We start from the raw sequence: 14,285 nt of genomic DNA on the forward strand, positions 1-14,285 counted from the left end.
CTGTTGGTGGCCCGGGAAACGTACACAGATTGTGCAGAAGCTACCCTTTACCTCTTGAAAACCCTGGAAGCCCAAGGTACCGAGCCAGCCGAAAGAAAGCCCAGATATGTGAGATCGAAGTCGAGTACCTGGGATTTCGCCTCCGAGAAGGAATCCGAAGGCTCGGTACACCCCGTACCCAAGCTATCCGCAACCAACCCATTCCTGCAAATAAGAAGGAATTGCGAGCGCTACTGGGAGCAGCCGGATACTCCCGGATCTGGATCATTAATTTCGCTGTTTTGACCCAAGACTTATACACCAAGCTGAAGGGACCTGAGCTCGAGGCCCAAACCCTCCAGTGGGAGAAACACGAACTGAAGGCTCTCGCGGACCTAAAGAAGGCCCTCATGGCCCCGCCAGCGCTCGGATTGCCAGATGTGACTAAACCGTTCCACTTGTTTGTCGACGAGAAGAAGGGTTTGGCACTTGGGGTCCTCACCCAAACAGTTGGCACCTGGCAACGACCCGTAGCATACCTTTCCAAGGGCATGGACAACGTGGCACGAGGTTGGCCGGGGTGTCTCCGAAGCATTGCAGCTGCATGTCTGTTAATACACGAAGCCAACAAACTCACCTTTGGCCAGACGCTCCTCGTGACAACGCCCCATTCCATCCGTGGCCTGCTCGAGAGCCATGGGCCCCGATGGATGACTAACTCCCGACTAGTCAAGTACCAAGCCCTCCTATGCGAGAATCCGGAGGTGCAAATCCAGGACACCACCAACCTAAACCCTGCTACCCTTCTCCCTGCCCCGGAACCACCACTCCATGACTGTGAAGAGGTAATGGCCACTGTACATTCTTGCAGACCCAACCTTAAAGACCAACCCTGGCAGGGGGAATCACCTTGTTCACAGACGGAAGTAGCCAAGTGATTGAAGGAACTCGGAGAGCTGGCTATGCCGTCGTATCCGAGGATCATGTGATCGAAGCAACGGCCCTGCCACCCGGAACATCAGCCCAGAAAGCCGAATTGATCGCCCTCACCAGGGCCCTCCTGTGGGCAGAAGGAAAAATTGTGAACATTTACACCGACTCCAAATACGCCTTCCTCACCCTCCAGGTACATGGGGCCTTGTACAAAGAGAGAGGATTTTTGACAGCTGAGGGAAAAGGGCTCGCAAACGCCACTGAGATCTGCCAACTACTCGAGGCAGTATGGAAGTCAAAGAAGGTAGCTGTGATACACTGCAGGGCTCACACAGGCCTGACGGACCCCATTGCCCGGGGAAATCAGCGGGCAGATGATGCGGCCAAAAAGGCGGGTCAACTCCCTCATTCCTCTGATTCTGTGCTTTTCGTCCATCTCCCCACAGAGGTCCCCATCTATGCCCCACAAGAAACCGATTGGGCCCGACAAGAGGGCCTGGAATCGCGTAATGGGTGGTGGCTACTACAGGATGGCCGAATATGGATACCCGAAGCCCTGGCCTGGACAGTGGTCAGGGAAGCCCATAACCGCACCCACCTGGGCAGAGACGCCTTGGGACACCTGCTGGAAAAGACCTACTACATCAACAAACTATCCCTCTGGACCAAGAATGCTTCCAATAGGTGCACAACTTGTGCCCGGAACAACCCACGGACAGGACCAGGTCCTGCTCCTGGTCACATCCTCCGTGGCACCAGCCCATTTCAAGTCTGCCAAGTTGACTTCACGCACATGCCCCCGGCCCAGGGCTACAAAGCTATCCTCGTGGCAGTGTGTACGTACACCGGATGGATTGAAGCCATACCCACCAGGACGGAGATGGCTAAAGAAGTTACTTCCTTACTTATTCACCACATCTTGCCTAGATACGGCCTCCCTAAACAGATCAACTCTGATAACGGGCCTGCATTTGCCAGTGAAGTGACCCAGCAACTCAGTACTAGATTGGGCCTCAATTGGAAGCTACATTGTGCCTGGAGACCCCAGAGCAGTGGGGTAGTGGAGAGAGCCAACCGATCCCTGAAGAACCAGCTAGCTAAACTATGCCAAGAAGCCAAAGCCAAATGGCCCGACCTGCTCCCACTCGCATTGCTGCACCTTAGGTGCACGCCCAAAGCTACTGGTCTCACCCCTTATGAGATGATGTACATCAGGCCACCACCTCTGCCTTCCTTTCCCGACTCCTTGCAGATACAGGGTGAGAGTTCCTTAGTCAATCAGCTGAATGCTTTACGCGAGGTAGTGCAGGACATCCAACAGTACACTGAGAGTGTAGGTCCCTTAGTCCTTACTAGCCCTACACACCAGTTTCGGGTGGGAGATGAAGTATGGGTGAAAGAATGGGACGAGTCTGACTGCTTGAAGCCCAAATGGAAGGGGCCCTCCCTTGTCCTCCTAACCACCCCGACCACTGTTAAAATTGCAGGAAGTCCCGTTTGGATACATTGGACCAGGCTGAAGCCAGCTGCGCGAACCGACAGCCCACCCGGAGTTTGGAGAGCCCACAGCCACCCAGACACTCCACTGCGACTAACCCTAAAGAGGAGGTGAACCAAGTCCATGTCTAGTCATAAACTTAGCCCCTGGACGTTCTGTGCTTTAGGTTCACTGTTTATTGGAGCTGTCATCCTGAGCCTCGTCCTCTTCCTGCTGCAACAACTCGGATACCTCTTCCCCCAACCATGATGTTCGTCCTGCTCTTCGTTCTCCCCCTCTGCCTAGTCCCGGTGGAGATGATTGCTCTTAGATTGAACTGTATCGAGTGCCTGCGCCTGGTGCGTCACCGAACGGCTGAAGGGTACAACCTTGTCACCACCCTCATTCACCAGTCTCAGCCCCCAGAGAAGGACTGTAATCCCCTTACTCCCTGTGTCATTACCACACCGGATGGTCCCCAGCAGTTCCACAGATGCCTTGAGAATAAGAACCGCACTATCTGCCATTCTCCCTCAGCCCCCCGATATTATAATGTCACCCTTAGTGTTGGTCTTCCTCAGTACCCGGTCCGAGGGCCTCCAGGGCGGACCATCACGTCGTCTACAGGAATTGAGGGAGATGGCATCCTGTATTACGTAAACTCTACCCGCGTCCTTGTAGCCGGTATTCAAACTGTAGCCACCCTCACCTTTGACGTTTGTGCTGCTATGGACAAACACCCATGGTCTCGTAAGTGCGGCAGCCAAAACTGGCGAAAGGCCTATGCAGACAACCACAAGTATGTTTGCCCCCTAACTTTAGATTGGAGATATGGTTCCCCTTGGGCTTGGCTACCATGTGCGGCAGACACTCGGGCCTCGGGATGGAAGAGGGTATGCGCCTACACGGGAGGAGGATATCCTGGATGTACCGGCCTGGGCGAATTCCGCCGAAGTTCCGGCAACACTGTCCTCCTGGACTGGCCTCTCAGAGGACATGGGGTCCCCTGGAAAGAAACCTGGGGCTTCGGCATTGACGGGACCGGGATGGATCCGCTTACCTATGTCACCATATGCCAGAGCCTCGATGCTAAGCCTCCCACGCATTATCAGACTACCATAGTTGGATTCCAGGAGGTATTCGATGAGATTGCCCGTACAGAGGAGGTAGCTACTAAGTTTCCCGTTTCACCTGAAGCCCGGAACATGTTCCTTAATTTGGCCGAGAACATAGCCCTCTCCCTCGGAGTTACTAACTGTTTTGTCTGTGGCGGCACTGACATGGGTGAGCAATGGCCCTGGGAAGCAAAGGAAGTCCACCAGCACATGTGGGATGCCCTGAACACCACTAACATCACCTTTGCACAACGGCCTCGCCCTTATGAGTGGGCATTGAGAACCAACATTATAGGCACTCTGTGTGCCAGCCGGGCCCCCTCGAAACGATACTCTGTCCCCGTTGGTGACTCGGCCTGCACGGGAGTTATCCAGTATAACGGCAGTCACACCACCTGGTGGCAAACCGACGACCTGCCCATACCGACACCCATATGGTCTGAACCTACCCTGAACGCGACGTGGACGCACGGGGGTAACGCCTCCCTCAAATGGATAGCTCCGGAAGGCTACTATTATATATGCGGCTTCAGGGCCTACGAACAGCTTCCCGCCCGCTGGTTCGGTACCTGCCTCCTGGGCACAGTCCGACCCAGTTTCTTCCTCTTACCCCTTCGGGTGGGCGAAACGCTAGGTATTCCCCTCTACATGGAGCAGGGGCCCAGAAATAGACGGAGGCGGTCTACCCGTGACACCAAGGTCCGGATAGGAGATTGGAAGGACAATGAATGGCCGCCGGAACGCATAATCCATTACTATGGCCCGGCCACCTGTGCTGAAGATGGCACGTATGGATACCGTACCCCTATCTATATGCTGAATCGCTTCAGTCGCCTGCAGGCTGTGCTCGAAATACTCACGAACGACTCAGCCTTTGCGCTCAACGTTTTGGCACGGCAGAACACTAAGTTAATCACCGCAGTTTACCAAAACCGCCTTGCCCTTGATTACCTGTTGGCCCAGGAAGGGGGGGTGTGTGGGAAGTTCAACCTCAGTAACTGCTGCCTGCAGATCGACGACCAGAGTCACGTCATTAAGGATATCACCGACCGGATGGTGAAGTTGGCCCATGTCCCCGTTCAAACCTGGAACAGTGCCTGGGACTGGACTTCTTCCCTAACCGACTGACTGCCCACTTCCGGAGTCCTCAAGGGCATCCTTATCATGGGGGGCCTGTTCTTGTTGTCCTGTTTACTAATACCCTTATCTTTTCCCTTTGTTTTCATGTGCCTCCATTCCACAATGGAAACCATTGCTGACCGGCGGGCAGCCGCCCAGATTATGGCCCTCCAGATGTACTCCCCCATACTGCAATCTGATGTTGATGAAGTTGAAGTTTCTTCCTCCGAGGCGACCGGTGGGCTGACCCCCTTGTGACAGCAAAAGTCCGGCTACAAAGGGGGGGGGGGGGCTCCAATAGGGACCTTCGTCTCGACCCCGGCGAAGCAACCAACGGATGCGCAAGGGCATAGGGCCCCCTCATTGCCTCCTTAAGCTAATTCTTCTTGTCTCTCTTTCTTTTTCAGCACCCTTGAAGGTGATACTCTCCACCGGAACGGATGTTCAAGTATCAAAAGGGGGAAATTGTAGGAGTGGACACTAGATATGGCCTGCAGCATCCACTGGACTGGCAGGATGGCCTCAAACTTCGTGCATATTACCTATGGACTTTGCCTTCTTTGTGCCACATTCCATACTTGAATGTTTACTGGACATTTACATTGTCTTGCACTGTGCCTTAATACTGTGCCTTAACTACAAACTGTCAACTCCTGCTTGCAAGCTAAATAACTGTTTGAGACAGGATGCAGGAGCAGTAGATAACAGCTTGTAACATTTAGTTGCCAAGGCTTGCACACTGAATCAGCCTGCACGTAGACGCCACATGAATAGAAGATAGCCTGCATCTCTGAGCCTTATGCTCCAGTGAGCCTTATCAACTCTGTGAAAGAAGCATTGTGTGATTATATGTGTGTGTGTGCTAAACAGGGAGATAAGTTTCGTTTCCCTTGCTAGTATCATTTCAGTATTATGACGTATGTATGTACTGTAAGAACTACAAGAACTACAAATGTTTACTGCGCATGCCAACTGTGACGTATAAGGGGCCTAATGCGCAGGCCCAGAAGAGAGGTATAAATGTGAGTGTCAGGTGATTTCTGACACACAGTATCCTGAGACGGAACTCAGTACTGTACATTGCTAGCAATAAAGCTGTCTTGCCTTTGGAACCAGTTGCCTCTTGTCTCCTGATTTACTAGCCGAGGGTCCTGTTACATGGGGAATACCCAGCCAATCGATCATGGACCAATTTTGACCTGATCTCAATAAATGAACTCACACACTGGCTCAGTAAATATGCCAAATCTCAATGCAAACTTGACACTTGCCCTACCAGCCTAATAAGATCCACACCCAAACAATTCAAACAAGACCTCATGAACCAAATAAACTACAGACTCATAAACGGACTCTTCCCCACGGAAAATGGAAATATCCTACTCACTCCTCTGCCTAAAGATACCAAGAAAAGCACAATGGACTTAACCAACTACCGACCAGTCGCTTCCATCCCACTCACAACAAAATTGATGGAAGGTATAGTGACGAAACAACTCACGGAATACCTGACTAAACACTCAATTCTACATGAGTCTCAATCAGGATTTCGATCTAATCATAGTACTGAAACTGTACTAGTGTCGGCAATGAACACATTCAAAACAACGATTGCAACCGGCAAGAACATACTCATTCTACAATTCGACATGTCTAGTGCCTTCGACATGGTGGATCATGAAATTTTGTTACATCTACTAGAGTACTTCGGAATCGGAGGCCCAGTTCTCAAATGGTTTGAAGGATTCCTCACCACCAGATCCTACCAAGTAATAACGAATACGGACAGATCACCACCTTGGAGACCAGAATGCGGAGTTCCCCAAGGATCCCCCCTCTCACCAACTATCTTCAACCTAATGATGATACCACTAGCCAAACTCCTAGCCAACCAAAACCTTAATCCCTACATATATGCCGATGATGTTACGATCCATATCCCGTTCAAAAGTGACTTAAATGAAATAACCAACGAGATCAACCAGAGCTTCCAGACTATGCACTCTTGGGCGGACTCATTCAAGCTAAAACTCAACGCAGAAAAAACTCAGTGTCTAGTTCTCACCTCCCAATACAATACAAACAACTACCCTACAATAACTACACCCTACTGCACACTTCCTATCTCAGAAAATCTGAAAATCCTTGGAGTCACCATTGACCGAAACCTCACTCTCGACACCCACGTGAAGAACACTACGAAAAAAATGTTCCAATCGATGTGGAAACTCAAAAGAATAAAACCTTTCTTCCCAAGAAACATTTTCCGCACCCTAGTACAGTCATTGGTAATAAGCCACTTGGACTACTGTAACGATCTATACGCAGGCTGCAAAGAACAGACCATCAAAAAACTCCAGACAGCCCAGAACACCGCAGCCAGACTCATTTTTGGAACACCTAAATACGAAAGTGCGAAACCCCTCAGAGAGAAACTGCACTGGCTCCCGCTCAAGGAACGAATCGAGTTCAAGATCTGCACGACTGTACACAAAATCATTCATGCGGATGCCCCACTCTATATTCTAAACCTAGTGGACTTACTGCCCAGGAATGCCAAAAGATCGGCCCGCAAATTCCTCAACCTGAACCTCCCCAGCTGTAAAGGAATGAAATACAAACAAGCTTATGCTACTACCTTTGCGTACAAAAGCACACAGTCCTGGAACACACTACCCATGGCGCTGAAAACCATAACCAATCTAACAAGCTTTCGCAAAGCCCTGAAAACACATCTCTTCAACAGAGCCTACAAAAGTCACCCTCAATGAAACAAATCATTCCTTAAACTACCCAATTACACCTAAGACACCTCTCACACGACCTTACCTAACACCTTTCCATCTGAATTCCTCTTTCACCTCAACTTATGATTGACTATCTTTTTTTTTTGTCTTCAAATCATGTAACAACGTTTTCATTTCCATACTCTGTAAGCCACATTGAGCCTGCAAAAAGGTGGGAAAATGTGGGGTACAAAGACAATAAATAAATAAATAATGGAGTCAGTGTATGCAAGTTAAGTTCATGCATATTCATTGTGGATAGTCTGAAAACCTGACTGGCAAGGGGTACTCCAGGTCTGGACTTCAAATCATGTAACGACGTTTTCATTTCCAAACTCTGTAAGCCACATTGAGCCTGCAAAAAGGTGGGAAAATGTGGGGTACAAATACAATAAATAAATAAATAATGGAGTCAGTGTATGCAAGTTAAGTTCATGCATATTCATTGTGGATAGTCTGAAAACCTGACTGGCAAGGGGTACTTCAGGTCTGGACTTGGGAAAAACTGTGCTAGGCTATAGGGATATGCAAGGTAGTGGGTCTACAGGAGTGGGAGTGGGATCAGTTGGGGCTTTCCTGTCATTGATGGTAGCGGGATCTGGATCATTGAGGGGGGGGGGGGGCTTGGAGATGGTGAAGACACCTGCCTTCCTTCTGTGAATCTCAACCAAAACTCAGCCAGGGCCCGCATAATACCCAGCGTCTTGCACATAGTGGTATGGTCCTGTATAATGCTGGTGCTTGGCCATGGTCCAGCATTGAATATCTGGGACTAATTCTGCCAATGACAGTCAGTGTTTTGTTGGGGTCTGCACTCACCTTGGCCAAACCCCAACTGATTATTGCTAGAACACCCTTGTTCTTGGATTTGTTTCTCACACAAATAAAACAAATACTTACTCAGAAGTGAAATAAAAAGATAATCAGGCAAGATGGCAATTTGAGAGGAAGTCGCGTCTGAGCTCCCAAAACCCAACGTACTTGCCTGAGAGAGCAGCACTTTCCCCACGAGGATTCATGGGGAAAAGGAAGGGGAAAACAGGGATTCAGTCCTCCTCCTGCCCTGGAAGCCCGGCCCTCTGGCAACAAACGTTGGAGATGTACGGCGTCCAGACGAGTAAAATGCCAGCACCTGCGACGATGGGGTCCGTAGCTGGTCTATCGGACCGCAGCATAGAGGCAGCATCACTTAGCCCGCCTCCAACTACAGCACCACCGCGACCCGGAAGTATTCGCTCTCTATCGGAGGGGCAGCTATTGCAAACCGAAGTGTTCCCTGCACTAGTAACCGGAGGAGGCCCCGTGGAAGCGTCGACCCCAGAGAAGTTAGCGACTACAGAACTGGGTGCAGTGAGCCCTGCACTCACTCCTGTCCTGGTGGCACCTTCCGTGGATAGCGGTGAAAAAATAAAACCAGCTGTAATAACGCTTGAGTTGTTGTGGGACGCCATACAGGGGATGAACACCAACCTTACCAAGGTAACAACTTATATAAAAGAAGAAATTGTAGGTCTAAAACAAACTCAAGAGCAGCTTTGTGGCAAAATACAAGAAAATCGAGAGAAAACTGAAATACTGGGAGGAGAGCTTAAAAAATTACAGGATTTGACTGGAACTTAATTCCTTAATTTTCTGAAGTCTCCTATAATTCCTGCTAAAGATATGCTAAAAAAATATTTTGGAGAAATCCTAGGAATTCCTATGGAGGGCTTTCCGCCCATTACCGGGGCTCGCTACATATCTGGAATTCGATCTCAATCCCTGATTTCTCAGCCTCAACCTGATCTGAACTTGACAGAGTTCCTCAAGTGTTCACTGGAGATGGTTACTGAGCATACAATTCTCCTGGTATCATTCGCTCTTGAGCTTGATAGAAACAATATCTTTAAATTGTATTTCAGGCATCTTTTTTTGGAGCTAGGATTCAGATATTTCCTGATCTTAACAAAGAGACACAAAAGCGCAGATGAGAATTCCTGGTGTTAAAGCTACGAATTCTCGCATTATCTGGAACATCTGTCCTAAAATATCCGTGTAGATGCTTTGTGTCTATTGATGGCATTAATTATATGTTTCTTGACCCCAGAAAAATGCAAATATATATAGATTCGAAAGAACATAGTAAGATTGGTGATCGGACCTGAGGCCCCACTTTAAATATGCTGTTAAATCGGCTAGCGAGTAGTTAGGGTTTTCTTCTTCTTGTAGAGTAAATTAAACTCAGTTAATTTTTCCTTTATTTTGTTGTTCCTAGTTTCTTGCCTCACAATGTGGTGTTGATTGTGGTCAATATAAGAATGATTATATTTCCTATGTTATAGTAAGTTAAAATATATTTTCTGTATCTAGTACATTTTTGAAACGGATGTAAAATTGTAAAATCATTAAAAAAAAAAAAGTGAAATAAAAAGAAAAGTTTATTCTGAAAACAAGTAAATAGTAGCTCAAGCAGTGGCTTATAGCAAGTTTGAAATACAGAAAAGAAATTATTAGATAGACTTTCTTGGGTCCATGCCAGTTCACTGCCGTGGAAACAAGGAAGTCCCACGTACATAGATTTTCCTCATTTTTATACAATTGATTTAGTGCATGCTATACAGTAATCTGGAAACTAATTATCATTTTAGCACATCCCACTAACCAGTCATCTACTTTCCTAATCCAACACATCTAACTTCTAGCCTATCAATAATCAGTTCATACCCTAAATCCTAGAATAGCAGTTACGCCACTCCACCTGACTCTGAGTCACGAATCCATGCTATCTTCATCCACCATACCTTCTGTCACAAATTCCAAGCTCACCTCCTCATGCTACTAGCAGTTTTTTTTTATATCACATATCCAAACTATATGTACCAGCTGACCTTGTGGTTAAGCTAGCAGACTTCCCCTCTTCACTATCCGGATACAATGTGGTTTCAAACTGTATGAAACACAGGAAATCCTGACCCAAGAATTAATACTAACCTAAATATCCATTGAAGTTGTATTAATTACATTGGACCATTCTATATACATGTACTTATCTTCTAAAAGCTTGTAACAAAGTACACAATCAATAAATACTTAAGCTGTCTTGTACAGTATCTTGTCCTAGACATGACCTTAACACTGGTCAGCAAAAATACAGAAAAAAAACATTTCTTTCCATTCTTGTGATGCACTCTCTCCCCAAGATCTTGTATAACTGTCTCTCACCCACACACATCTGTCTCAATGAAAGGTCCACTTCCCCTTCTCCCATTGCTTGTCCAACAAATCACACTAAATATGTAAACATGTTTTTGGATCCAGTTTAGTTAGGAGTGTGGGTCACATGGGTGTTCTTGCACAATTTCAAAAGGCCACCTTGCAGCCTGATCTAGTTAGCAAGGCTTGAAAACAGCACATAGAATAATTAGGGGGGACGGAATAAATTTTATAGTTAATCCTTGTTTGTTTATTATCCAGAGGAGTGCTCTGCATATATGCATATACAAATATTAGGGGTCCCGAGCCCCCCAAGTTCCCCACAGTTTAAAAAAAAACACTGATTACTGCTAGCTTTATATTGACTGAAAATTATTTTTCATTTGATTGGCTTTTTATGTTGCCATTGTTTTCCACAGCCCACCTGATTACTTTCTGAACAGATGATGATCTCAAAATTTTTGCAATATCACGTTTATTGGTATTCTGTTGTTTAGGTCACTGGAATTGTCGGCAGAGCAGATGTTTTGGCCTGTTTACTATTTCTGCTGTCATTCCTTTCCTATAATAGGTATGTACGCTTACTAATGTGCTGTGATTGAATATGCAATATGTGATGTATTTAGTGGCCCTTTTACTATGCTATTCGACAATGGCACACATAACTTAAACAGAGTGTGTATAGTATGGGTGGAGCATGTAGTTCTCCGAGGACAATAATCCTCACGTGGGATGGCGATCCACGCCGGCCTGGGAACCGGCATTTGGAAAAGCAAAAACTTTTGCTGGAGCCTTCTGAGTGTGCTACACATCCAACCACGCATGCGCCGAGTGCCTTCTCGCCCGCCGCGTGGCCGTGCTCTCAGTTCTGTTTTTTCTGCGTGAGGAGCGGCAGCAGTTTACTCTGGCTCCGCTTCTTCACCTGGGAGAGCCTTCAGTGCCTTTTTGCGTTTTTTTCTCTTCATATCTTTCTGTTTTTATATTAGTTTAAAAAAAAAGTTTCCTTTATTTCTTTTATTTTTTATTTTTTAGTAGTGGCCATCCTTAGGTCTGCTTGGCCGGGTTTTTCCCCTTATTTTTGTGTTGCTTTTCAGCACAATCGCATTTTTTGATTTGGCTAGGGCAGTCTTCCATGTCATCAAAGACTCCCAGTGGCTTCAAACTCTGTTCTCGGTGCAACCTGACCATCTCAGGCACTGATAACCATTCATGGTGTATCCAGTATTCTCCGAGGACAAGCAGGCTGCTTGTTCTCACGACTGGGTTGACGTCCACGGCAGCCCCCTCCAACTGGAACAAAAATCTCGCGGGAGGTCCCGCACGCAGGGCACGCCCACCGCGCTTGCACGGCTGTCTTCCCGCCAGTGCGCCACCGTTCCCGCTCAGTTTTTTCCATTCCGCGCTGGAGAGAGACGCGTCTTCGTCCCTCTCTTAGTCAGCCCCGGAAACCGGATTGCGGCCTAGTCCGCGCTTTGTTTTGTTGTTGCGCGTTCGCGTTTTTTCTTTTTCTCGTTTAAAAAAAAAAAAAAAAGTTTTTCCCTCGTCGTCTTTAGTCGCAAGGTCGCGTAGTTGCAGCCTTGTGGCCGCGCGGTTGTTTCTTTTCTTTCTTTTGGTGTGCTTTTCACCGCCACCATCGACGATTTTGACTTCGCCGACGGCGATTTTTCCGTCGATGTCCTCGAAGGTCCCGAGCAGATTCAAGAAGTGTGGTTGGTGCGGCCGGCAGATCTCGCAGACCGATACTCACGCTTGGTGCCTCCGGTGCCTCGGCCCAGAGCATAATTCCAAGACATGCACCTTGTGTCTCGGCTTACGGAAGCGGACACAGGTGGCGAGGCAAGTTCTTCGGGACCGTCTTTTTGGAACTTGCGCCGGCCCTTCGACGTCGACCTTGACGGCATCGGTGTCGACGGCCGGGTCTTCGGTACCGTTACCGATGTCGACGGCGTCGGCGCCGACTATGGCATCGACCCCAGGAGCATAGGTTCCTTTGGCCCGACGACCAGCGACGGCGGTGGTGAGCGGCCGCGTGGGCAGTCAGCCTCGGCCACTCCCGCTGCTCAGGGCCATTGGGACCGAACCCTGTCGGATCCGATACCTCGAGGTCGTGGGGACTCCACCTCCTCCTCTTCTCTTTCGCGGAGCGCCGATGACGGACATCGGAAGAAAGCTGCCAAAAAGCACCGCCATTGGTCGCCCACGGCGCACGGGACTGGCAGCTCCGGGACACTGAGAGAGGACTCGACCCCCCAGGAAGCGGCAGTGCCGGGAGGAGCGCTCCCCCTTGGTCGAAGAGGTGTCGATGCGCAGGTCGTCGGGTACTTTGGTACCGTCTCCTGGACCCGGGCAGCTTCCAGCACCAACGCCCACACCGGCCCCCCTGCCTTTCCCGACCGGGCCTAAACGAGTGCCTCCGAGCCATCCTTCCGGTGATCCTGGAAGGGCTGATGTGCCAGGCCCTGCCGGCACCGGGGGTGCTTGCGCCCTCGGTGCCATTGATGGAGGTGCCGGTGGGCTCTGGTCCGGTGATGAGGCCGCCGACGCCGCTTGCGGCACCGGTGTCGATTGCCACTCAGGTGGAATCTCCGTCGACGTCGATGGAGGGAGCTTCATCCCCACCGGCGCGGGAGTCCACCTCTCGATGCCATCATCGAGGACGTGGTTCCTCGCAGTCGAGACGGGCCCGGTTGCGGTCTGAGCTGAGAGAGCTCATGTCCGACACCGAGGAGGAGGCCTCGTGGGGGGGGAGGAGGAGGACCCCAGATATTTCTCCTCAGAGGAGTCTGTGGGCCTTCCCTCCGACCCCACTCCTTCACCGGAGAGGAAGCTCTCGCCTCCTGAGAGCCTCTCCTTTGCCTCTTTTGTCCGGGATATGTCTATCAGCATTCCCTTCCCAGTGGTTACTGTGGATGAGCCGAGGGCGGAGATGCTCGAAGTTCTCGACTATCCATCACCACCTAGAGAGTCTTCCACGGTACAGTTACACAATGTCCTTAAAGAGACACTGCTTCGGAAATGGTTGAAGCCATTATCTAATCCCAACATTCTCAAGAAAACGGAGTCCCAATACAGAATCCACTCAGACCCAGAGTTGATACGGCCAAAATTGCCTCATGACTTGGCGGTCATGGATTCTGCTCTCAAGAGAGCACGGAGTTCGAGGGATACCGCCTCAGCGCCCCCTGGGCGGGAGTCTCGCACTCTGGACTCGTTTGGGAGGAAGGCCTATCAATCTTCCATGCTTGTGACCAGAATCCAATCATACCAGCTCTACACGAGCATCCACATGCAGAATAATGTGCGGCAACTGGCGGACCTGGTTGACAAGCTCCCCCCGGAGCAGTCCAGGCCATTTCAGGAGGTGGTCAGGCAGCTGAAGGCGTGCAGAAAATTCCTGTCCAGGGGTATCTATGACACCTGTGATATGGCATCCAGAGCTGCGGCCCAAGGTATAGTGATGCGCAGACTCTCCTGGCTGCGTGCCTCTGACCTGGACAACTGCACCCAGCAGCGGCTGGCGGATGTCCCTTGCCGGGGGGATAACATTTTTGGCGAGAAGGTCGAGCAGTTGGTGGACCAACTACACCAGCGGGAAACCGCTCTCGACAAGCTCTCCCACCGGGCGCCTTCAGCATCCACCTCCGCAGGTGGACGTTTTTCCCGGGCCCGGCAGGCTGCACCCTA

The 14,285-nt window shown here is 49.6% G+C and overlaps 1 protein-coding gene across 1 annotated transcript in view; it reads left to right on the forward strand.

The window, feature by feature from the left end:
• TMTC1 (transmembrane O-mannosyltransferase targeting cadherins 1) overlaps positions 1-14,285 on the forward strand; it is a 1,359,696-nt gene that overhangs the window by 162,361 nt on the left and 1,183,050 nt on the right. Inside the window, 1 exon segment of the mRNA XM_030213674.1 lies at positions 11,099-11,172. Coding sequence (XP_030069534.1) covers positions 11,099-11,172 — 74 coding nt within the window.

This window comes from Microcaecilia unicolor, chromosome 9 (assembly GCF_901765095.1).
Source record: "Microcaecilia unicolor chromosome 9, aMicUni1.1, whole genome shotgun sequence".
Classification (NCBI taxonomy): Eukaryota; Metazoa; Chordata; class Amphibia; order Gymnophiona; family Siphonopidae; genus Microcaecilia; species Microcaecilia unicolor.